The sequence below is a fragment of the Barbus barbus genome (assembly GCF_936440315.1).
Source record: "Barbus barbus genome assembly, chromosome: 6".
Classification (NCBI taxonomy): Eukaryota; Metazoa; Chordata; class Actinopteri; order Cypriniformes; family Cyprinidae; genus Barbus; species Barbus barbus.
In genome coordinates, this window is record NC_136734.1 from 27,058,658 (window position 1) to 27,084,213 (window position 25,556).

Consider the following 25,556-nt stretch of genomic DNA (forward strand, 5'->3'; position numbering starts at 1 on the left):
GGAACAAAACAAACAGAAACGAAACGAAACGAAACGAAACGAAACGCAGACAGCTGCTGTTGCCCGCTCATTCAGCAGCAGCTCCTCATTCATTGCAAAAGGAGTTTGAGTTTTCTTTGTATCTGCATTAAACAAACTAAGCTTGCGTATAATATTTTTTTAACGCGACTAAGTTTAGCACACGTGCTTTTGCGCGTTCCCTTTTAGCTATCTGCTAACAGCTAATCGACCGGGGTCAGGGAGTTCCACCTTCGGTCAGATTCTCACTCGAGCCCGAGGTTCCAGAGGCCTTCGAGATAACAGCAACAGAGGAGCAGGTACGTGCTTTTAAAGAACATGATAATAACAGTGTCTTGAAATGTGCATACACGTGAAAGAGGACATAAGTGGAACAGAGAGGGAGGCGTGTGAGATAGTTAAAATGTAAACACCGCCTCTTTTCTCTTTTGTTACACAGCTCTTGTCATCAGAAGATTACGTATACGCCAGTAATTTCCAAATAAACTGTGTAGCAGTGATGTACTTTTCAGAAATGAATTTGCTTTATACCCAGACTCTTTTATATTTGGCAAATAACTCAAATCTGAAAAGTTGCAGGTTTGACTCCCAAAGGTAGAGTTCAAAAAAGGTGACTGCTAAATGACTTGCATACTTACCTGTGCCAGGATTATAATATCCATGAAGGTTTGGTGGACTGATGAATGATATGTTGTGTTTGTGTGTGTAGAATGTCAGACTCAGACAGTGATGAGGACCAGGACCGGCCCTTCCACCTAACAGGGTTTCTCTTCGGAAACATAAATGAGAATGGACAGCTGGAAGATGACAGTGTGCTGGATACGGTAAGAGAGTAAATCCCCAGTAAATCAATAATTTAAAATGGTCATGAAATGGAAATTTGCCATATCTATTTTTAAATGTGTGTTATTAATCTTATTATGAATGATTCATTCATGCGTATGTTTCACTTGTACGTTTTTATTTTAATTTTTAAACAAAATGTTATAACTCAATCTTCCTGTGAAACCACAGACTTTTTGCACTGAATGCCTTTAGTGGAGAGAGACTAAGAATGAATATATGCTTGTCAACTGTCTCTTTCTTTTTATCAGGAGTCAAAGAAGCACCTAGCTGGTCTGGGCACTCTGGGTTTGGGTTCACTTATTACAGAGATCACAGCCAGTGAGGAGGACACGGCTGAGCAAGAGCAAGACCAGAGCAACACTGACGCAGAGGGTCTGTCTGTGTTTCTGCAATTTGAAAAACTTCATGTGTCAGATTTGTGCATTTAGAGGAGACATGTGATAAAATAACCTAACTTTGTGAGCTATTTGTGTGTGTGAATGTAGGATGGGTAAGGAGCACAGAAGATGCAGTTGATTACTCTGATATCAGTGAAGTTGCAGAAGATGAAACCCGCAAATACAGACAGGCCATGGGCAACCTGCAGCCATCACGGAGAACAGGTACACATAGGCACAACTGGAGCAGAACCCACTGAAGTATATGCACATCTTCATTGCTGAAGTGTGTGTATTTTGGTGTGCAGATGAAGAGGAAGATTACGATGCTGATTGTGAAGATGTTGATGCCAAACTCATGCCACCTCCCCCTCCCCCTAGTCAGCCAACCCCTGCCAAAAAAGAAGACACGGCCACTCAGAACAGCAGTGGTAAATGAGACTTGTGATTGATAAGGAAGCAGTCTGAATTTGGTGTGTGCTGTTCTTATTTCTTTTTATCATTTTTAGTGACAGATGAAGGTGATGGCATTATCCTACCTTCCATCATCGCCCCATCATCGGTGGGTGATAAGGTTGATTTCAGCAGTTCATCAGACAGCGAGAGTGAGAGTGATCGACCGTCTCAGGGTTCAGGGACAGGAGGACAGGCAGGGTGTCTTACCCTCCCTCTTGCGGGCATTATGCAGAAAGATGCTGCTAAAGCCCTGCCTGGAGTCACAGAGCTGTTCCCTGAGTTCAGACCTGGAAGGGTGAATGTTACACGATATCTCTTAGAAATCCCACTCTTAGTTTGTTTGCAGTATTTCATGGTGAGTGTTAATGTTTCGGTTCTATCAGGTGTTGCGGTTCTTGCGGTTGTTTGGTCCTGGTAAGAACATGCCATCAGTATGGCGAAGTGCTCGCAGGAAACGGAAACGGAAGCAGAGAGAGACACAGTCAGACATGGCTACAGGTGACAACGAATCACAGCCATCTGAGCCAGGGGCTAAGAAAAAGTCAGGATGGGACTATGAGTATGCACCACCTCCACCACCGGAACAGTGTTTGTCTGATGATGAGGTAAACCAGACACATGCAACATTTCATGTCCATTTGGCTACTTCAGAAAATAGCCCTATATTATGGTGGGATCAGAAAGAATACACTCTGCTTGTCTCTCTGTAGATCACCATGATGGCTCCGGTGGAGTCTAAGTCCCAGCAAGTGTCTGGTGAAGGTGATAAGGTGTCTGAGGTGAGGCCAAAGGTGGCTGAGTGGCGTTATGGTCCAGCACAGCTTTGGTACGACATGCTTGGCGTCCCAGAGGATGGCAGTGGCTTCCATTATGGGTTTAAACTCAGAGATGACCAAAAGCAAGACACTACGGATACAGAAGCTAAAACTGCAAACCCTCCAGCTGCTGAACCAGTCAATGAGCAGGAACCAACCCAAGAAACACATCCTGAGGTCAGTGCTCTTTGGCAAATAAACCGAATCTGTTAAAAATACTTTTCATGACTTGAAATGAAGCTGGAATAAAATAGAAATATTGGATTGTAGACTGAAATGAAAACTAGAAACATGGCCTTGGAAAATAACTGAAAAACAAGTAAACTTAAATAAATTAAAGCTTAATAGAAGTATTCAAATAAAAAATGAAAATCTAAAAAGATAAACTAATTTTAAATTATTAGTTTCAGTAATATTTTCATGATAACACTAGTTGAAGTCTGTCTGTCTGCCTTATTTTTTATTGTAAGCAATATGGCCATTTGTAACTTAAATATGCAAGGGTTTCATTCACTTCCAATTATTTTTGCTTTACAAAAGCAGGCCATTTTGCTGTTTATCACAGACTGGTATTTGTTATCCTGTTACTTTAATTTGTTATCTTAAAAACCCTGATTTGTAGCACAAAATTACCATTTTATCCTTTGCTTTAGTTATTTGCCTATAGCTGCTAATGAATTGTAAGTCTCACACATTTACAAAAATAGCTTACTTGCAAAGTAAGGAAGATAGAAATGTTTCAAATTGTTTTTTAAAGGGTTAGTTCACCCAAAAATAAAAAGTAGCCCATGTATTACTCGTCCTCAAGTCATCCTAGGTGTATATGACTTTCTTCTTTCAGACGAATCCAGTCTTAATCATTGCATAGATTCAATAATATTTTCAACTGTCCCTCGTTCGTTTACATTTCATCTGTACTCCTGCACTACAGTTTTACATTTCAACCGCACTATTGCACTACTCGTTTAGATTTCCACTGCACTACTTGTACATAGGGTCACCACATTCCAGAGATGTGCAACATCCGGATGTGTAATACCTCACCTCAGCTGCTATGCCATTGTATCATATTGTATAATTTTGTCACATTGTCCTATTGTTGTGTATATTTATTTTTATTAGATCCCGCATTTTAAATTAATACTGTTCCAATTCGTTTTGATGTTATGTGTGAATAACACCAAGGATTGCTACCTAATTTCGTTGTACTCTGTGCCATGACCAAAAAGGAATCTTGAATCTTGAATACGCATATGATTATTATGGTGAATGACATCAAGTTGACTGCTCCAAAATGGAAGGACACGTCAACATATCTGGAGCAGTCAAATAGGGCATCTATACATATCTATGGTTTAAACAAATACGCCAGACTATTATATCTCATAGGTGTGTGTGCTGCACATATGTCCTACGACGTCATCCGCCCGAAATGGCTAGCACATATGACAGTTAGCATAAGTGAGAAAAAAGTGAGCATTGATTTGCTACAGGAGGCCTTTATCCCCCCCTCCGGAGCCTTGTGAGCCATTGTAAAGTTTGGTACTCTACAAGGACAATTTTTAATATAATGCCTTGAGGGTGAATAAAACACAGGCTAATTTTTATTTTTGGGTGAACTAACCCTTTAATTCACAGTCAAATTAAAGGCACAGTAAGTTGTAATAGTTAGGCAACTAAATTAATAATATGTATGTTTCTGTCTTTGTGTGTTAACAGGAGGATGAGGTGTCTCCGATGCAGGATGAGTTGTTTTTAATGGTGACGCAACTGCAGTGGGAGGAAGATATCATCTGGAATGGAGAGGATGTGAAAAACAAGGGCACAAAAACTCAGCGTGCCAGTCTGGCTGGGTGGCTGCCTACTAGCATGACCCGCAATGCCAATGCTTACAACGCTCAGCAGGGTGAGAGAACATAGCCATAAAGTAGCAAACAAAAAATCAGAGGAGGTCACACTGACAGTGCATGATATAAAAAAACACGCATTCATAGACATGCCCTCACTGGTCTGTGGAATGAATGTATGCATGTTTTCCAGGTCTAAGTCGCAGTAATTCTCTGTTGGTTCCCCCAACCCCACCACCTTTGGCCAAAACTCCATCAATATCAGGCTCTAAGAGGGACAAACATAATCATGATCATCAAGGTACTGTCCTCTATTTGTTCTGTGGGTCATGTTTAAAGTTTGGCAGATGCTATGAGATTAATATCCATTCTTTGAGGCTAAGAATAAAACTGAATTTGTATCTTCTAACAGCCGCTCATGAGGATGACACCCCATGGTTCTCCATATTCCCAATTGATAACGAGGAGCTTGTTTACGGCCGTTGGGAAGACAACATAATCTGGGATGACCAGAGCGTGGACTGCCTCCCTTCTCCTCCCATTCTTACCCTTGACCCCAATGATGAAAACATCATACTCGGTATTATGTTACAATTTATACCTATTTCAGTTCTGTCTTTACAGCAGTGGTTCTGAACCTTTTGTGTCCAAGGCCCCCTACTGTTTTTCATGATTTGCTGGACAAGAATTAAAGAGAAAGATTCTCAAAAATATTTTTACTCACAATTTGTAGCACAAAATATTTTTATTTTTTGTATTTTTTTTACAAATGTAATTAACTTACTAAAATCACACTTTAAAAATAAGGCTACCTCATATAACCAGGTTTTCCAAGACCATGGGAATCCTGGTTCTTCAAAGAAAGAAAAAATACTACTGACTGAACTACTGAGTATTGGCTGAACTATTCTTTTAAGTTATCTTGAGGCCCCCAGGTTTAAAACCACTGGTTTAATTAAAGGTTAGGTTTTAATTAAGATTAAAGGGTCATTAACAGAACCTCATGGTTCTGTTATGGAAAATATTTGTGAAAAGTAGTGTACATGGAACCTAACATTTGACTTTGATCTGTTTTTCCAGAGATTCCAGATGAAAAAGAAGAGAGAGCCTCTCATTCACCCTCCAAAGAAAACAAGAAAGAGACAGCACTGAAAAAAAGTCGCATTCTGTTGGGAAAGACTGGTGTTATCAAAGATGAACCTCAACAGGTAATAAGGAAAATAAGGAAAAGATGTGGAGTAAAAAAAAAAAAGAGCAAGTATTTGAAAAGTGGATGATGTGTGTCATGTGTGGCTCTTTCTTAATCATATCTAGAATATGTCCCAACCGGAGATTAAAGATCCTTGGAATCTGTCCAACGATGAGTACTACTACCCCAAACAGCAGGGGCTTAGGGGCAGCTTTGGAGGAAACATCATCCAGGTAGGACATTCAAATAGGGGTGTCAGTGGGGACCCAGGTTTGAGTCTGATCTGGAAAATCTGGTCCCTGTAAGCCAACAGCCCTTTTTTAGGTCCTGGGCATGTGCGTAGTTCACTGTGGGATGATCCTCTAAAAACTGTGCAACAGTGTAAAATGTATTATTGTGCATGTGTCTGAATTAGAGCTGTGTGATATGACAATTTTTGATCGTGGACGATAAAAGTCTCTCCACGATCTGCTTTTGAAAAAATATCATAGTATCATGCTACAGTGCACATTCTATCAATTACAGTTCTGGCGCCTCTGTCTGTACTGTACAACACGACATACGGCAGTAGAGTTACTCTGACACGACACTGCACTTATTTGTGATCGCAAAAGTACATTATTTGCATGAGCTTTAAAGCCTTGCTGGTTAAATATTTCATTTGCTTTTTTTCAGTCTGCTTTTTATGATCACATACACAAGCGCACGCACTAAAACCCTTTCAGACAGTGCCTGATTACTGAACTAAGTTATCTTTTGCGCTAATACTGTCAAAACACACAAGGTTTACATATAGACTCAGTTGGTTATGTCTAAAATGAAAGAAAACATTTGAGAGAAAAATGGATATTAGATGTGTGCAGGTCTTAAAAGGACAGAACTAAACATGTTGTCAACTGTCATTAAAGGGATAGTTCAGCTTAAAATTTAATTTCTGTTATTATTTACTCACTCACATGTTGTCCCAAACCTCTATTAATTTCTTTCATTGCAGCCATGAAGGGATTGACTAATTTCTGCTGAATACAAAAAAGAATGTGGGTAACCGAATAGTTGCTGGTCCACATTGACTTTGATATTTAGAAAAAATCATATGGAAGTCACTGTGGACCAGCAACTGTTTGGTTTTCCACATTCTTCAAAATAGCCTTTATGTTCAGCAAAAGGAAGAAACTCACTCAGGTTTAAAACAACTTTTGAGTAAATGATGATATGAAAATAAAACACTATGACAGAATTGACAGACAGATGACAGAATTGTTACCTTTTACCTATAACTATCCCTTTAACATTAACAAAACAACAAAACGTAAAGAGAAAAATCACTCACTACTCTTGACTGAAAAACTGAAAATACAGTTGCTTTAGGAATCAGTCTGTATTTTTATTTTTATATTTGTTTGTTCAATTTCTTGAATGCTCCTGCTATATAGACTCATTGTACCTGAAAATAAAACACTGTTTTTTTAATCTGTATATTATGTGTATTTGTAATGTGTATCTTTGTTCTTATTTTTTAATAAGAAAGATAAAATAATGTCAAAGATTTTTATCTTCGCCCACTTTGGCCTAAATATCTGCCATTCTTTTTTTTGTTTTTTGTTTTGTTACCTTGAAAGGCTTTGTCTTTATAATAGGGAAATTAGTTTGGCTGTAATTCTCACACAACTTGCAAAATAGTAAAACCAACATGACAAAGAATTGTGATTAAAATCATGAAGTGATATTTCAAAAAAAGAAATCGTGATATGATATTTTTTCCATATCGCCCACCCCTAGTCTGAATGTATAACCCTTAAATGGGCAGAAACAATTCAATTTAACCCTTAAATGTCCATTTATAAAATTACATTTTTAGTGCCATTTTCCAAATCACACTCACTCGAATACAGTTGATTGATTAAATAATTTGACTCTAATATAGTCTTTCCTAACTTTGCTTTGTCTATTGTTTCTTACTTTGTTTTTTTGTCAACATTTCTTTCCTCAGCACGCCATTCCTGCTGTTGAGTTGAGGCAGCCATTCTTCCCCACTCATATGGGACCTATGAAACTACGGCAGTTCCATCGGCCCTCCCTTAAAAAGTACTCATTTGGAGCACTGTCCCAGCCTGGCCCACATCCAGCCCAGCCTCTCCTCAAACTCATCAAGAAGAAGGCTAAGGTAGACTGACACAGAATTCATATGTGTTTGTGAGTGATAGTGAGTGTTTGTTTGTATATAATATACATTGACCAATTAAAGTTTATACTTGTCCTTCATTTGTCTCGTTATATTTTAAAATCTCTCAGATGCGAGAGCAGGAACGTCAGGCATCAGGTGGAGGGGACATGTTTTTTATGCGCACAGCTCAGGATTTGACGGGCAAAGACGGAGACCTGATTTTGGCTGAATATAGCGAGGAATATCCTCCCCTTCTCATGCAAGTTGGCATGGCAACCAAAATCAAGAACTACTACAAAAGAGTAAGTCACAAATATAAACGGAACACTGGGAGATTTAATGCTGATTATTCTCGATAATTTGAAGTCTTGGTCTGGATCTGGGTATCCAAGTCTGGTCACTCTTGATAATGGCATTGTTAATGTTTTTGTCTGTAGAAACCAGGTAAAGATCCAGGAGCACCTGACTGTAAGTACGGAGAGACCGTTTACTGTCACACTTCACCATTTCTGGGATCATTGCACCCTGGACAACTACTGCAGGTAGCATACAAACACACTTTTTTCACAATTGTCACTCTGTGTCGATTTTTTGTTTTCATAATCATGTCTTGTTGCAGTCCTTATATTGTCATTCGTTATGAATTATGTTGTGCTTTTGTGTGTGTCATAGGCCTTTGAAAATAACTTGTTCAGAGCTCCCATCTACTTACATAAGATGCCTGAGACTGATTTCCTGATTATCCGGACAAGGCAGGGTTACTTCATCCGAGAGCTTGTGGACATAATTGTTGTGGGTCAGGAGTGCCCTCTTTATGAAGTGCCAGGACCCAACTCTAAACGAGCCAACACGCACATTCGAGATTTCCTACAGGTATCGCTGACACCCATCCCTGCAGTCCTATTTTATTCTGGTTGTGTGATAAGTGATAAGAAGTAAATGTATGGATAAGTAGATTCTGAAAATGTGAAAGCTGATTATGTAGGACAGTAGTAATATGAGCTGACTACGTGGTGTATTGAACACCTTCAGTTGTATGCGTAAACTACATTAACACAGTTATGACGGTGTCGGGCCCAGCATCGAGCCTTGTGGGACACCTATAGAAGTTTGAAATCCTGATCTTGTTTGAAATGTGTTTTTTTGGAGAGTATTTAAGTATTTTCTCTCACTGTAGGTGTTCATCTATCGACTCTTTTGGAAGAGTAAAGACCGCCCTCGTCGTATACGTATGGAGGACATAAAGAAAGCTTTTCCTTCTCACTCCGAGAGCAGCATCCGCAAACGCCTCAAACTCTGTGCTGACTTTAAACGCACAGGTGCACTTACACCCTCTATCATGCACACACATTCATCTTAAATCAAGTCCTGTGCTGAACAAACTAAAAGTTTACCTACTGCAAGCATTTTTTTAAATGTGCAAGGAAGTCAGAGGAGGTAGACAAACAGAGAGATGAAGGATGTTTTCAGTCACTGTGTGTGTTTTGTCAGACAGGTGAATTGACAGATGCAGGAAGTATTTTTCCTGGTACTGGGAAGGTAGGACAGGAACAGACAGTTCTGAGAAAGAAGTGAACCAGATTACAATTCTTCCTAATCCTTGTTTCACACATACTTGCACCTGTATTAACTGCAAGGTTCCACAAAAAAGGCAAAGCTCACACAGGGATCCAAACTGTCTGTGCTGGACATCTGTCTAAATCTAGATTTTATCTCACGATAGGCAAGGTTGTATTTATTTCAGGTACACACTCCCAGTAGCCATTTTATAATTTATGCCCATTATTCAAGGAAGTTCTGTCTAGTATCCCAGAAATCACTGTATTTTCTTTTAAAGCTGCAGGTCTGTTATGCAGCATAAACCCTGTGAGTGTAAAAATCATCATGTGAGTCTGCAATTCATGTGTAAAAGATGCAGTTTGTGTGAAACGGGCCTTAAACAGAATGCCACAAAAAAGAAATGAGAAAATTTTCACATTTGGCATTTTTCAGAAAGAAAGAAACAGCTCCAGCAATTAAAAAAAATCATCAGGGTTTGACCATAGATATTTGTAACTACTAGTTTCTGCTATTTTTTTACTACTGATAAAACTAGATAGAGAGGAAGAGACCAATATAGCTGTCCAGTTACACTTCTCTCCTCTGTCCTGCACTGAAGCTGTTTCATGCACAATCTTTCAGGCATGGATTCTAACTGGTGGGTGCTAAAGCCTGATTTTCGGCTTCCCACTGAAGAGGAGATCAGAGCGATGGTCTCTCCAGAGCAGTGTTGTGCATACTACAGTATGCTGGTGGCAGAGCAGAGACTAAAGGTTTGCACATGCACACTTCATATTTTCAACACTTTCTTCCGCATCCACACCAGCTAATGTCCACTGTTCTTTTGCACAGGATGCTGGTTATGGTGAGAAGTCTTTTTTTGCACCCGAGGAAGAGAATGAGGAGGAATTCCAGATGAAGATTGATGATGAGGTCAGAGGTTTAAAGAGTACATTTGAATATTGTATTTGTGATGGATTTAGTCTGATTTTGATTATAACTGTGTGATGGTATGAACAGGTACGCACTGCCCCGTGGAACACAACACGGGCATTCATTGCAGCCATGAAGGGGAAGTGTCTCCTGGAGGTCACAGGGGTCGCTGACCCCACTGGCTGTGGAGAAGGATTCTCATATGTTAAAGTCCCTAACAAACCCACACAGCAGAAGGTATGTGCTTTCTGACCATTTAGCACAGCTCCTGGCAATTAAATGTTTCAGATGCATGAAAATATTTCGAACACTGTATTTCCTGTTTTTTTCCCCAGGATGATCGAGAGCCCCAGCCAGTGAAAAAGACAGTGACAGGGACTGATGCGGATCTGAGACGTTTGTCACTCAAAAATGCCAAACAGCTGCTCCGCAAGTTTGGAGTTCCTGAGGAAGAGGTGACACTAAACTAACAAACTAATCAAAGATAGCGCCTCTGAATAAGCTAATCGTATAATGGTTATCTTTATTTTTTATTTATTTTATTTATTTATTTAGTTGACAGGGACATTGTACATTAATAAAATATTTCTGTAAATGTACCAGAATTAGCCAAAGGCTATTTTTCATCCGTAGTCTCTGGACAAGATGTTACAAGTCACCCTGCGGTATGGGAAACAAAATCACTATTAAATCACTATATCTTAGAATAAAGGTGCTGTCTGTGTATGTGTATTTTATGTATGTATGTATGTATTTAATTTAGTCAGTTTTTTCCCAATATTATTATATTTATCTCTAATGATATGGATGTTTATTGGTGGTAAATGTGTACTCTCTTATCTCTATAATATATTTTAATATGTGTATTTCTGTACATATTTAGATAAAGAAACTTTCCCGTTGGGAGGTGATCGACGTCGTGAGGACCATGTCTACTGAACAGGCTCGTTCAGGGGAGGGGCCTATGAGTAAATTTGCTCGTGGCTCTCGATTCTCTGTAGCAGAACATCAAGAACGTTACAAAGAGGAGTGCCAGAGGATTTTTGACCTGCAGAACAAGTGAGAACCTGAGAGAAATGAGCAGAGTTCTCTGCTCTTCATTCTGCTCAGTCACACAATTAAGTTATCAAAATGGTTACATAAAATTAATGACTATTCTGATTAATGTTACAATACTCCTGTGTATGTAAAATGAGTGTGATGTGTGTTTTAGAGTATTGGAGTCCACCGAGGTGTTATCGACAGACACGGACAGCAGCTCAGCAGAGGACAGCGATTTTGAGGAGATGGGCAAGAACATTGAGAACATGCTGCAGAATAAGAAGACCAGCTCTCAGCTGAGCAGAGAGAGAGAAGAGCAGGAGAGAAAAGAACTGCAGCGGATGCTGATGGGAGAGGACAATGAGAGAGAGAGAGGCCGCAAAGAAAGACGCAAAGGCTGTACGTCTGTGTGAAATTGAAATTGTCAATACCCAGATTTATCTCTGTCTCTGTATCTAACAAATCAACATCTATTTGTGTATTGTAGCAAGCGCCCTTTCTACCAGCTCTCACAAAGATGATGACGCTTCCTCCGTCACTAGCCTGAACTCTTCAGCAACAGGACGAAGGCTTAAAATTTATCGCACCTTCTGTGATGAGGATGGCAAAGAGTATGTGCGCTGTGAGACTGTACGCAAACCGGCTGTTATTGATGCTTACTTGCGTATACGCAGCACTAAGGATGATGAGTTCATGTAAGTGTCTATTTGTGTACTTAGCAGAGTTATTGTGATACCATAAGTGTAAAGGTCATTGCACACCGAGTCCAAAATTTTCGCATGCGTTTTTTCGTATTCCCCATCCTTTCCTATCAAAATGCATGCTACGGATGCGAAAACGCAGAAAATGGAACCTGATCTGAATTTTTTTTGACGGACGAAAGTTTCGGAGGCAGTGTGCAAACGTGATTGACACAACGTGAGGTCGTATTTATTTTTTAACGTGCGAAAATTTCGGAATCAGTGTGCAGTGACCTTAAGAGTAAATATTAATACACACCAATAACTAATATAGTATTGAACACTAGTTTATATAAAAAAGTAAAAACAAATAATAATAAAAATAATATCTGTGTCTCCCTGAATGTGTCTGCAGTCGCAAGTTTGCACTGTTCGATGAGCAGCACAGGGAGGAGATGAGAAAGGAACGGCGAAGAATTCAGGAGCAGCTGCGGCGCCTCAAACGAAACCAGGAGAAAGACAAATTTAAAGGTCCGCCTGAGAAAAAAGCAAAGAAGGCCAAAGAACGACCAGACCTGAAGGTACAAAATTATAAATGCACTTCTTGCTGTGAATGAAATGAATGTGAGGAATGATATTTTCCTGCACAGACTGATTCTAATGTTTCTGGTGTCCACAGCTGAAATGTGGAGCTTGTGGTGCTATTGGCCACATGAGGACCAATAAGTTTTGCCCATTATACTACCCAACCAATGCCCCGCCTTCTAATCCGGTGGCAATGACAGAAGAGCAGGAGGAGGAGCTCGAGAAGACTGTGATCCACAATGACAATGAAGAACTTATTAAAGTGGAAGGAACCAAGATTGTGCTTGGAAAGCAGCTCATTGAGAGGTAAAACAAACATGGTAGTTAATGCATAACATGTTTGTAAACCTTGTTTTTTTTGGGGGGGGGGGGGGGGGGGGGGTTAATCAATACCAAAACATCAACAAGGGGTTAACCCTTGTGCATCAATTAAAAAAAAGTTACACTTAGGTCCATAGTGGAGAAAAATGTCCATGTAAAAAAAAAACGGTCATAAAAATACGAAGCTCGGGAGCAGAGACTTAAGTGTGGTCTCATTTTAAAGAAGACCAAAAAACTTGAAAAAAAAAAAAAGTTTAAAAAGTGAAACCAAAAAAGGTTTATGAAAATTATTCATGAACAATATTTTATTTTATGAATATTTTATATATGAAACATGTTGAACTCTAAACCAGCTAGAAAATCAAAGCCATAAATATAAACAAGTTGTGTTCCAAATTTGAGGTTGATATCTCAAAAAATTAGCTTTCAGTAATATTTTGTTTGGGCGCAGTACCAAATTTTTTTATTTTTTACCAAAATTAATTATTTTTTACCAAATTTTTTACCAAAATTTTTGAGTTTATCAATTTTTACAAGAACATACACACAAGCTATTTTTTTTATGACACACATACAAACCACACTCTGACATCCATACCAACACACAATTGGCTCTATAATATGCAGAAGCAGAAAACAGGAATAAAGCAAGTATTTGCTTTATAGACCAAACCTGAAAAAATGGCACCATCTGGTAAAAAATTGTAAAAAAAAATAATTTTGAAGTCTTGCCAACAGAATGAAAGCCTATTAACAAAAATTGCATCATTTTACAGTTAAACGGTACTGCAATTAAAAATAGCAGTTTTAATGGGTTTCAATGGGGACATTTTTGTCCAAAAGGTCACGAGTGTAACAGTTTTGTGTACCTAGTGTAAAATAGATTTATTAAAGGAAATGAGGGTGGAATATTAAAATTCCAATAAAAATACACACCTGAGCCAAAATTTATACAGTTAGCATTAACACAGGCAAAATTATCAAAAAAAACAAAACTAAAATGGACAAAAATGTCCATAAGGGTGCACAAGGGTTAAAATTGATGCCATTTGTATCATGTCTCCATTAACCATCATTGACCATCTCTCGCTTTTAAAATGGGCTCATAGACAGTGTTATGGTCAAATAAAACTATTAAAAATTATTTTTGGCCATTGAAATAAACCCAAAATAAAATATAAACTTTATTTTACTTTTATTTAATGAATAAAAAATGTAAACTTAAAAATAAGATTAGGAATGTTGCCCTGTCAACTTACTGAAATAAATTACTAAAACTGAAATACAGATTAAAGGTATATATTCATATAACTAATAAAAATGACAGAAGCACTATGACTATAAATGGCTAAAATTAAAACTAAAAATGTAAATATAAAAACTAATTCTAAATATCATTGTTAATTAACAAGTACTACAATAGTTTATAAATGATACTAAAATACCTCTTGTGGTGTGACGAATGAATTTCAAATGTATCTTGTTATTCTCTCAAAAACATTTTTACATTTTACTTTTAAAAGAACTACCAAAATACTGTTTAATATGGTTGTAGATAATGTATGGCATGTCTCATCGCAAGTCGCCTTCTGAAAAGTTGTCAACTGCTATAATAATAATTTGTATGCTCAGTTGCTAAAATGTTTTAGTATTTGTAGCGTTATGTATATTAATCCATCATTAATATGTTTATAGTGCTGATGAAGTGCGGAGAAAATCTCTGGTTCTGAAGTTCCCCAAGCAGCAGCTTCCTCCTAAAAAGAAGAGACGTGTGGGGACAACGGTGCACTGTGACTACCTCAATGTAAGAGTATGTTTAAGTGTTTCTTTGTACAATAGTCATTTACAGGTCCTTATAGAGCCTGTATAAGTAATAAGCATATGGCAGCTTCTCAGTGTGCCATCATCATTCATTGTAACTCTGCCTTTCTCCCAGCGTCCTCATAAGTCCATCCATCGTAGAAGGACAGACCCCATGGTCACACTCTCTTCAGTGCTGGAGAGCATCATTAATGACATGAGGGACCTTCCTAATGTAAGATGCATTCAGTTTACTGTCTTTCTTTACTAAACATGGACACATGCTATGAGACACTTAGGCAATTTGATGTTTGTTTTTAGACATACCCGTTTCACACTCCTGTAAATGGCAAAGTGGTTAAGGATTATTACAAGATCATCACACGGCCGATGGACCTGCAGATGCTGCGTGAAAATGTTCGCAAGCGCATGTACCCTTCACGAGAAGAGTTCAGAGAGAGTGTCGAACTCATCTACAAAAACTGTGCTACGTACAATGGTACTTTCACGTGTTACTCGTAAAGAAACTTCATTTCTTTATTCAGGCGAGACATACTCATGATCTGTTTTTGTGTGTTTTCAGGTGCAAAGCATCCTTTAACCCTTGTCAGTCAAGGAATGTTGAATCTGTGTGATGAGAAACTCAAAGAGGTAGATGTGTATCTTTTACTAGGGCTCAGACATACTTGCAAAGAGATTAAGGACTAATTATTCTCACTCTCTTTGCAGAAAGAAGAGCGTTTGGTTCGTTTGGAGAAAGCCATTAATCCCCTTCTGGATGATGATGATCAGGTCGCGTTTTCCTTCATCCTCGACAACATTGTCACACAGAAGATGATGGCCATACCTGACGTGAGTGGAGTTATTTCCTGTTCTAGCCTTAGACATTTTATATTTACTCGTATTTAGGTATTAGAGGACTAATTTCCTATTCTTTTAATCATTCATATTTAATGACTGTCCAGTGTTATTAACTGCAAGTCTGTTTGCAATATTAACCTATTTATTTAATTTTTTAATAAATTATTTATTGGATTTTTAATTTTTTTTTGCATTAAAAATAACAAGTGCACAGATAACAAACCCATTTACCACAATCTAAAATTACACAATAGTAGCACCCCAATTAACAAACTCCTGCAAGTTACATACATATCCTGCACTTTAATAACATTAGATAATGTATAACAAAATAATACATCAATAAACTAATAAGTAAAATAAAATTAATTAAAAATGTATATAAATAAAAAATACAAAGGTGGGCTTGGATGTAAGTGCTCAGCTTAACAATTTATAGATATTTTCCAAAAATGGGTACCTTATCTTATCAACGGTCTTTGGGGAGCCTATGAGGGACTTTTTACTTTTCACTTTATAGTAAGTAAACACCTATTTAATCCGCATACAAATGTTATATAAAATTATCAAAATATTATGACATCTAATGTTCCTCAGCAGGACCAGCTAATGTCATTTAGCAAAAATGAAGTGAATTGCTTTTTCTTAATTAGTTAATATCTATCTTTCTCTCTGTAGTCCTGGCCCTTCCATCATCCTGTTAACAAGAAATTTGTTCCTGATTATTATAAAGTCATCATCAACCCCATGGATCTGGACACACTCCGTAAGGTCAGGAAGATCTGTGTTTTGGTAGAGGAAGAAACTTCAGTTAAAATGTGATTTTTATTTAAGAATCTCTGAATTTTTTGTGTGCATGTTTGTGTGTGTAGAACATCTCCAAACACAAGTATCAGAACCGAGAGGTGTTTCTTTCTGATGTCGGTCTTATTCACACCAACAGTGTCAAGTACAATGGTGAGAAACATGAATCTTTTAGTAATGAAAATGCTGTTTCATCTGAGCTAAAAAGGTGGTTTCACTTTTATATACATTTGTACTTTTTCAGGACCTGATAGTCCTTACACCAAAACAGCTCTGGAAATTGTAAATGTCTGTAAGCAGACTCTAGCAGAGGTATGTCTGTGTGCAAGTGAGCCAGCTCTTTGCTGTTTTCATGTGCTTTGTTTGACTTGTGTTTGAGATGTTTAATGTGTATTTGTCTGTTAGTATGACGAACACCTGACTCAACTGGAAAAGGACATCTCTACTGCTAAAGAAGCAGCTCTGGATGCTGCAGACCTTGAGAGCTTTGACCCATTGACCCCTGGACCATACACACCTCAGGTACATGCACAGATTACACTGAGGGCATGATCTCAAGTGTCTCAAGCACTCTGTGTGCAAGTGTATTTTTATAGCAGGTGAAATGAAGCATGTCAGCATAAGAGATCCTGACAGAAATAGAACAGAAGGCTTGTATTTCTCTCTATCATGCATAATCCAAACTTTCTGTACTGCACAGCTGTTCGATGCGCATTTCCTCACTGTTCCTGTCTTTGCCTCCTCCCTTTATGACAACCTATTTGTCTTTCTGTGAATGGGGCTTTTTCTTTTTCTTTTCTTCTTCTTTTTCATGATTATTTTTTCTATCCTTTTTGTTTTTATTTTCTCTTTCTTTTACTTTCTTTCTTTCTTTCAGCCTGATGTGTGTGAGAACAGTGTGTCTGTGAGTTTGCAGGGTGATTCTAGTCTGTTAGCTGAGGCTTCGCTAATCCCTCCCACCCCTGAGAAAAGAGGGGGGCAGGTATTCCTCTCTCCCTCTCTGTGCATTCATCTATTCCTCTGTCCATTCATGTCTTCATTCATTTTATTGGCTGGCTTGCTTTACCCCTTTAGATATGTCATTCTACCCCACCATCCATCCATGTGGTCACCAACCCCTGTACTGTGATGGTTTCTGTGTGCTGCTTGATTTGCTTTCTAACCCATCTGGCTATTAAGGATGTTTATGATACATTTTAGAACTGGTACTTAGTGAGCTAAATTCGAAATCTGTCATTTCTTTCGAATTGAGTCTCTTACCAGCTAAGAACAAAACTATATTGTAACATTTGCAGGTAATGTAGCTGAAATTATAAGTGGTTTCCATGTCTCAACCATTAACTGTTTTTTTTTTTTGTTTGTTTTTTTCGAAAAATTATTTGGGGTTTTAAAGTGCAAATAAAAATATCCCAAAGATGATAAATTACCTCCTTCCATCCCTCCCTCCTTCCATCCTCTGCTGCATGCATTTTCTGATTGGTCCTCTCCTTTTGTGTACTTTACTACTTTTTTGTGTACACCTTCCAAAGGGTCGTCACGGTAGAGGCCGAATGGGCGAGGATGAGTCTGATGTGGACATAGAAGGATTTGAGGAAGATGATGATGGCAAACCTAAAACACCTGCTCCGGTAATAGTCTTGAAAAAAAAAAACCTTTAATCCAGGGATCTTTAACGGTTTAGCTGAATGTTTCAGTGTCAGAGACTTGGGTGTTGTATGTACTTCTAGGCTGAAGAGGGTGATCTGGATGATGAAGATGAGGAGGATGATGAAGATGATCTCCTAATGCGGCCCCAGAGGCGTATGCATAGGGATGATGAGGAGGACGATGAAATCTCCAGCCGGCCAGCACAGGCCAGTGTGCTCTACCAGGACCTGCTGATGTCAGATGCAGAAGACGACGCTAGCGAGGAGGAAGGCGATAATCCATTCTCCTGTGAGTCTGTGTGTACTCATGTATATACTAGGGATGTGCGGGTCTAGTCAACTAAACGGTACGGCTCCTACTAGTCGACACTGAAAACAATAGTCGATTACACGAGAGAAAAAACCAAAACATGATGATTTTATCATTCAAATTACCATCATTTTAACGTAACATTTAAAACATTTTAAATAACAAGTTAAAATAAAACATTTGAAAAAGACTATATATCAAAATATTTAAATATATAATTTTTTAAAAAGCGTATCTGGGTGGGTATCTTAATCTCTTTACCTCAGAACTCATGCATGCGTTTTCTTCATGTCAGTTACGGCGAGCTCAAAATGACCACGCGAAGAACCAGCAAGGTGTGGGATCTTTTCTTTTTTAATTAGAAGGAAATGGAAAAGTTTTGTGTAAACTGTGTAATGTCAGATTGGCTTACAATAACTTTACTTTAGTGATGCGTAATAATATTCAATACAGGCACGTATGCGTTAGATTGGAGGCTAGCCAAAGCCAGCAAATGTCAATCATGTCATGCACTACAACCCGTCGCTGCGGTCTGCGGTCCCGTGCACGCCGTCTATTCCTCTAAAAGAAGACCCACTTCGGTGGTGGTGCGGGATTTCCAGGCTCTTTTCGAAACTGTCTGCTTGCTTGTAGTTATCTCTCTGCGTCCCTGTGACTTCAGTTCCTGCCGAGCGCATTTTATTTTTTTTCAAGTGCAGAATCGCCTCTAGTCCCGTCTTTCGCCAGACCACGTTAACATGTTAAATTCACTGAACAAATGCGCATGCGCAAATAAAACGAGCATGGTTTTATTTTTAGACAATATAGCCAAAATGTTTTAATGTGTTTTAATATGTTGGCTAACATTATATGAAAATGTAGAATTCTGTCAGTCTATTGATTGATTTTCCATTTCTGCATTGCTCCAGCCGATCTGAATAAATAAGCTATGCACTGGTTTATGTTGAGTGTTTGCTCTTCCTTTTTTTTCTGTTTAACGACAGCCTAAAATTGAATGACGATAACGTGGGGCAAGCATACGGCATAATCGTGACCTGTTTTTAGCAGAATTCATTGAGGGATTTGACAGTGTGATTCGAAGATTAAGTATTTCAAGTGTAGGCTGTTATATAGACACACAGTTTTTTTCTTTTGTAGTTTTTGGGGGGTTTCTAGCTTTTAGACTAGTCGGATACAAAACTTCCGTTTAAACGACAGTCAAATTAGTCGTAGCGCACATCCCTAGTATATACGAGTATTTGTGGGATATTTTGGCTGTATGTGTAATATTGACCCTATCTGCATTCCATTGAAGCTATCCATCTGTCGGAGAGTGGCAGTGACAGTGATGCTGAACTGGGGCATCAGGAGAGCACCCGGATTGGACTAGAGCAGGAAGAGAGTATGATGTCTTACGAGGGGGAGGGACCTGATGGGGTAACGCACATGGAGGATAGCAATGTCAGGTGAGAATATATGCAAAAAAAGCATATTGTTTGAGTAATGCTGATGTAATTCCAGATAAGTTAGGGATTTGCTATTGTTCTTCAGTAACTGCAGGACTCTATAGAGTCTAATAATGTTTGTCTTGTACTTGGATAAGTACTGTGATTTATTTATTTTACATTATTTACAATTTACAGTACTTCCTAATAGTCCTGTGTTATTCTTTGGGGCATCTTAGTAATGCCCTCCATCAGTTATTTTCTAGCCATGTTCTATACTGTTCTCATCTACATAACTCGTTAAAGGATTAATATATGTTTCTAAATAGTGGTGTCAAACGTGATTAATTGCATCCAAAATAAAAGTTTTTGTGTACATAATATATATCGGTGTGTACTGTGTGTATATTCATTATGTGTATATATAAAGATACACACATGCAGCATATACAGTGCCCTCCATAAGTATTGGAACAGTAAAGACAAAATTGCTCTGTTGGCTGTGGAGCCAAGAAATTTGCAAATATGATTAAAAGATGAATATGAGACAAAACTACAGAATGTCACATTTTATTATTAGCCGTTTCAACACATACACGTTTTACCAAATAAAAAGAACAGCACTTAGAGTTCATCCCACTCATTGATGTGAGCATAAGTGTTGGGACAGTTGAACATAAGGCAGATATAAAAGATTAAAAGATATTATTTAGTTGCAGATCCCTTGCGCACAATCACAGCAGTGAGTCTGTGACCCATAGACATCACCAGACTCTTGGTTTCATCCTTTGAAATACTTTTCCCAGCCTTTAATGCAGCCAATTCCAATTGTTGCTTGTTTTGGGGAGTTTCTGCCTTTACTCTCCTCTCCAGCTGGTGAAATTCATGTTCAATCGGATTTAAATCTGGAGATTTACTTGGACAATATAAGACTTTCCATTTCTTTGCCCTTATAAATTCCTTGACTCAACTGGCAGGGTGTTTTGGGTCATTGTTCTGATGCAATATGAAGCACTTCCCAATGAATCTGGTGGCAATTTCTTAAATATTGGTAGGCAAGATGGTTTTGTACCCTTCCAAATTCATTCTGCTACTGTCATGATACATTAAGTCATCAGTAAAGTTGAGCGAGCCTGTTCCAGAGACAGCCATGCATGCCCGCTGACGCTGTATGCTTGGGATCATTTGCAGTTCCCTTTTTTTCTCCACATTTTTGCTTTTCCAATCACTTAGATAAAGGTTCATCTTTGTCTCATCGGTCCATAAACACAGTTCCAAAACTCTTCTGGCTCACCTGCAAACTCTAATCTTGCCTTCCTGTTTTTGGTGCTGGTCTGAGGTTTGCATCTTGCTGTAGCATCTGTAATTCTGTGTCAAAGTCTCCTGACGACAGTAGATTGTCAGAGCATCACCCCAGCTTTCTAGAAGTTGGTGATTTTACAGACACGTCTTTTAGGGTTCATTTTCACAGCTTTTACTGTTGTTTTCTCAACCGATCAGGTCGTTGTTGGTTGCTTGTGTCGCTGGTGGTTTCCAAACTCTTGATTTCTCCATGCCCTTTGTTTTTGCTGTAGCTCTAATTGACTTCCTCTTTTCTTTTAGCATCCAAATTGTTTGCTTTTCTCTCAAAGTCAGCTCCCTCATCTTCATCCTGGTTTGTGTGTGTCATCATCGATTTCAAGATTCAGAAGTAATGGATATAACTGATACGACACATTCCCTGCTTTTAATATCTGAAAAATTATGCTCACATCAGATAGAGGGATGAAACTATAAAAGTGCTGAACTTCTTAGCTGGTAAAACATCTGAATTGAGTTGAATCACCCAATAATAAAATGTGACATTCTGTAGTTTTGTATTTATATTTGTAAATGTCTTGACTCCACAGCCAACAGAGCAATTTTGTCTTTACTGTTCCAATACTTTTGAAGGGCACTGTATTTTGAAAATATTTACATGTATTTACTTGTATATATTTATATTCTATAAATTATATCATATATAAAATATATAAACATAACATATATATATATCTTAAATATATACATGCGTGTGTGTATTTATATATACATAATAAATATATACAGTACACACACACACACATTACGTAAACAAAAACTTTTTGGATGCGATTAATCGCTTGATAGCACCATTTCTAAAGCATGTCGTAACAACAATGAAATCTCACAAATCCTAAATCAGGCTAACGCAGGCTCAAACTATTACGGTTCAAAAGCTTGGGGTCAGTCAGATGTGATCCTTTCTAAAGAATCATGTGACACTGACGGGAGTAACGGCTGCTGAAAATTCAGCTTTGCCATGTCTGGACAAAATTGCATTTTAAAATGTATTCAAATAGAGAACTGTTATTTAAAAATGTAATATTTCACAATATTACTGTTTTTGATCAAATAAATGCAGCCTTGGTGAGCATAAGAGTCTTTCAAAAACAAAACATTTTTACAGACTTCAAACATTCGAATGGTAGTGTGCCTGAAGTAGGTCTGGTACAGATTTCTGATTCGTATGCTCTGTTTGATTTTCGTCTTTCTACCTTTACTTTAGCCTGTTAATACCGTACAAAGTTAATATAACACTACAAAACTGTTGACAGCATCTCTGTAGATATCTAATATGTAACTAATATAAAAAATATCAACTACACTAAAAAAGCCGCAGCAACTTGTGTTTATCATGAACACACACTTTACTGTGTTGACAACTGTGTGCAGGACAACTGCGTATTCTCTTCTCTTAAGATTTTAAGAATCACTATTGGATTGTTTAGATGAAAATCATTTTTGCCCAGCCCTGCTTAGAAGTACTGTTGTAAAGTCCTATTGCCAGTAAGGCAGTGTGGCTATTTTAATTAAATGCCATGTCTTCTCATAAACTTTCACTTACACTTCCTCTGTTACAGCTATGGCAGTTATGATGATGGAGACAGTCAGACGCATAGGCATGTGTCCAGCCCCAGGACAGGAGAACGAGATGGAGAGGAGGTGTACGGGATAAGTGAAGAGGAAGAGGAGGAGGAAGATGAACGGAGGAGAGGTCCTAATGTTCTTACACAGGCACAGCTCAGTGATGATGAGGAGGACAGTGAAGAATTCAGATCTGTTGGTGGAGACAGTGACATGGATTCTGACAACTAACACACGCTTATTCCTCTTCTGTCATATGCTCTTTGTATAACTGTCCTGGTGTTGCACATAACTGTATATTTCGTCCTACTCTTTTGGTTGTGTTTTATATGTTGTTATTTTTATGACTTATTGATCCTGTTTGAGGGACTCGGAAAACTTTTGTGATGACAAATAAATTTTTATGTATCTGAAGTGAACACATTGTGATTTTTGTCCCTCCTAAACCTAGATCAACTCTCCTACTAGTCCAACTTGCTCCTATAATCCATTTTTCATGGATCATGAAGAATCACATGTCCCCACCAGCAAATATCTGCTGAAAACTGCAAGAGTTTCACATCCACTGTGTGCTGGTTAGTGTTTGCGCATGCTCCAGCTCTCAGTGTGTTGGGTGTGTATAACACCATAAATACCTCCGTCAGGTGCAAAGAGCCTTTCATGCAATTCATGCCACTGGTGGAATTCATGTGTGTATGGGAACTAAAAGATGAAGGTCTTACTGTGCGTGTTTTTCATCTTGTTTGTTACTAATGAGACAACTGGGCAGAAACCAGACTGTAAGTGTGTTCAAAAGAAGGTTCAAATATGTTGAAATGATTATTTAGTATCTGTTTTACAAATAATCATGATACATTATATGCAAACTAATAATCTTACTGTAGATTCTGTATGTGTGTTCTTCAGCCTGCAATAATGTTAATGACTTTGACCTATGTCTGAATCCTGGGGATTTCTGTGATAAGAAAACTAGCAGATGTACCTGTTTTGAGGGACAACCATTCTGTCGGTAATCTGGTCCTTAACAGATGGCTTTTCTGTGATACTCTACACAGTAGTTTAAACACAAGCTTGTTTTGAGATTCACTCTTTTCCTCTGTTCTCTGTAGGTGCAACAGTCAAAAAGGTGAGTTTTACATTAATGAAGATTGCTCTCAGAAATGGACAGTAGTGACCTTTGCCCTGGTGGCATCTCTGCCTGGTCTCACGCTCGCTGTGTTGGTTGGGGTGGTTGTTTATGTGATGATGTTGCCATCAAACAAGAGTCACACAGGGTGAGAATGACAAACACAACTCTAGAAGTAGTTTTAGTGTAATTAAATGTAGCTTTATTGATTCTGGATAGCATCAGGTGAATCTTTGTGTCTTACATAACCTGACTTTATGAGTGTGATTAAAAAAAAATATGACTTAAAGCTCACAATGCTCATTAAGTCATTAAATATTATGTCTAATAAGTAATTCATTCTGTCTCTGTGCGTGTGTTTGTGTTCAGCCAAGGAATGACGACAGCCTCTAAAGAGCAGGCCTTGTTCTCTGGCGTTGCTTTTGCTTCTGATATGAATGTGAGTCTATGTGTGTGTCTTGATGGTAAAAACAGATAATGATTGATAGCAGCAGCACAGGGTTGCCATAATATTAATCAGAGACATGGATCCGTCTGGAAATACTTTTGGAAGTCATAAAAAACACAGCACAAGACATTTTTTAAACCTGATGTATCTGACAGGTGTATCGATATTAGCTTATTGAGTGATCTGCCAAGTGGTCATAGTCATAGTCATGTGATCTTAAATTTTTTTTCTGCCTTTTGTCTTGCTTTCAAAGGGTCGGCCTCCCCCTAACATGAGACCTGTACAACAAGATCATATTCCCATGACAGCCGTGCCCAACCGCCCGTATGTGATTTTTATCTGATTAGTTTTAGTATTAGTATTTTAAGGCATAAAAATAATTGAGTTCTTTCAGAGTAGTGGCATGAAAACATCCAAATTACACTTTATCTATTAATATCTGTAGATTTCAGTTACAATATATATCTTTAAAAGAGCTCTTTCTAATACATCAACAAAATGTTCAGATATTTTTTTTTAATCGATGCAATATTATGCCTAATTTATATATGATACATAATTTGCACTTTTGAACACTGCATTTCAGAAAATGTGTAATACAAAATAATTGCACTTATTAAATAACTAATATGTTTTAGTTAAAAATTTTACCTTATTCGCCTTATTCCTACTTAATGGTTTCCTACATGAAGCCTCATAGTACGTTTGTGGCTTTTAGAGTAGCATAGAATCCCCCCCCCCCCCCCCCCCCCCCCCCCTTTTTAGAGTTAATTAATTTATGTGAAAATAATTTTGCCTGCTGCTGGTTGTTGTTGTTTTTGTTTAGTCCTTCATTTTTAATTGCTTTGTCTCTCCAGCATATCTAGTGGGATGCGTGATCCTCAAATGGGAGGTCCTGCTCGGCCCTATAGGTATAGTCAATGTTACTTAAATTACTGAATGGCCTAGATAAGATTAGTTGTAGTTTGAATCATGGTTTGATGTCTCTAATATATGTTTAGATATCACAACTAGCACTGTCATAATGTTACCTAAAGTTTATATCTATAATAGGCCTGCTAATAATTATAGTGAAATTAATCCTGAATGTGTTTGAACTACTGATCTCTTTATATTACAGATCACTGAAGTGGTTGGATTGTAATTTTGTTTATTTGCTGTACTGTAATGTATTTTAATATAGTCTATCCAGTGGTGTGCGCCCATCTGTTGACAGCATGCCTGATGGACGATCTCATGAGCCAAACAAGTATGTGGACAGACATTGGTAGATAAATTAAACCATGTTTTTAAATGTGAACTAAATTTTTCATTGCTCCCTATTGACATAACGCTAACTATCTGATAATCTGGCATTTTAGCATATGATTTAGCAGCATGTAAAACTGCTCATAAGGCTGA

General features: G+C 38.0%; 1 protein-coding gene across 3 annotated transcripts; it reads left to right on the forward strand.

The window, feature by feature from the left end:
* On the forward strand, positions 1 to 22,998 carry taf1 (TAF1 RNA polymerase II, TATA box binding protein (TBP)-associated factor). Of its 3 annotated transcripts, XM_079419732.1 has the most exons (41): positions 1 to 317; positions 728 to 842; positions 1,113 to 1,236; positions 1,350 to 1,466; positions 1,550 to 1,672; positions 1,751 to 1,992; positions 2,081 to 2,302; positions 2,408 to 2,689; positions 4,232 to 4,418; positions 4,553 to 4,660; positions 4,772 to 4,939; positions 5,440 to 5,567; positions 5,674 to 5,781; positions 7,539 to 7,712; positions 7,841 to 8,014; positions 8,150 to 8,254; positions 8,385 to 8,585; positions 8,890 to 9,031; positions 9,894 to 10,024; positions 10,104 to 10,184; positions 10,272 to 10,421; positions 10,520 to 10,639; positions 11,068 to 11,243; positions 11,398 to 11,624; positions 11,713 to 11,920; positions 12,321 to 12,486; positions 12,585 to 12,796; positions 14,507 to 14,615; positions 14,748 to 14,846; positions 14,933 to 15,110; positions 15,195 to 15,262; positions 15,341 to 15,463; positions 16,151 to 16,243; positions 16,345 to 16,429; positions 16,521 to 16,588; positions 16,682 to 16,798; positions 17,154 to 17,258; positions 17,806 to 17,904; positions 18,004 to 18,211; positions 19,527 to 19,677; positions 22,578 to 22,997. In XM_079419732.1, exons 2-41 carry the CDS (start codon positions 729 to 731, stop codon positions 22,810 to 22,812), a joined length of 5,928 nt encoding a protein of 1,975 aa, XP_079275858.1. In that variant the 5' UTR covers positions 1 to 317; position 728; the 3' UTR covers positions 22,813 to 22,997. The 3 variants fall into 3 exon arrangements, with proteins under 3 accessions (XP_079275858.1, XP_079275856.1, XP_079275857.1); XM_079419730.1 differs by lacking the exon at positions 17,154 to 17,258 and having other exon boundaries at positions 14,507 to 14,621; positions 22,578 to 22,998; XM_079419731.1 differs by lacking the exon at positions 17,154 to 17,258 and having other exon boundaries at positions 22,578 to 22,998.
* The last annotated feature ends 2,558 nt before the right edge of the window (positions 22,999 to 25,556 follow it).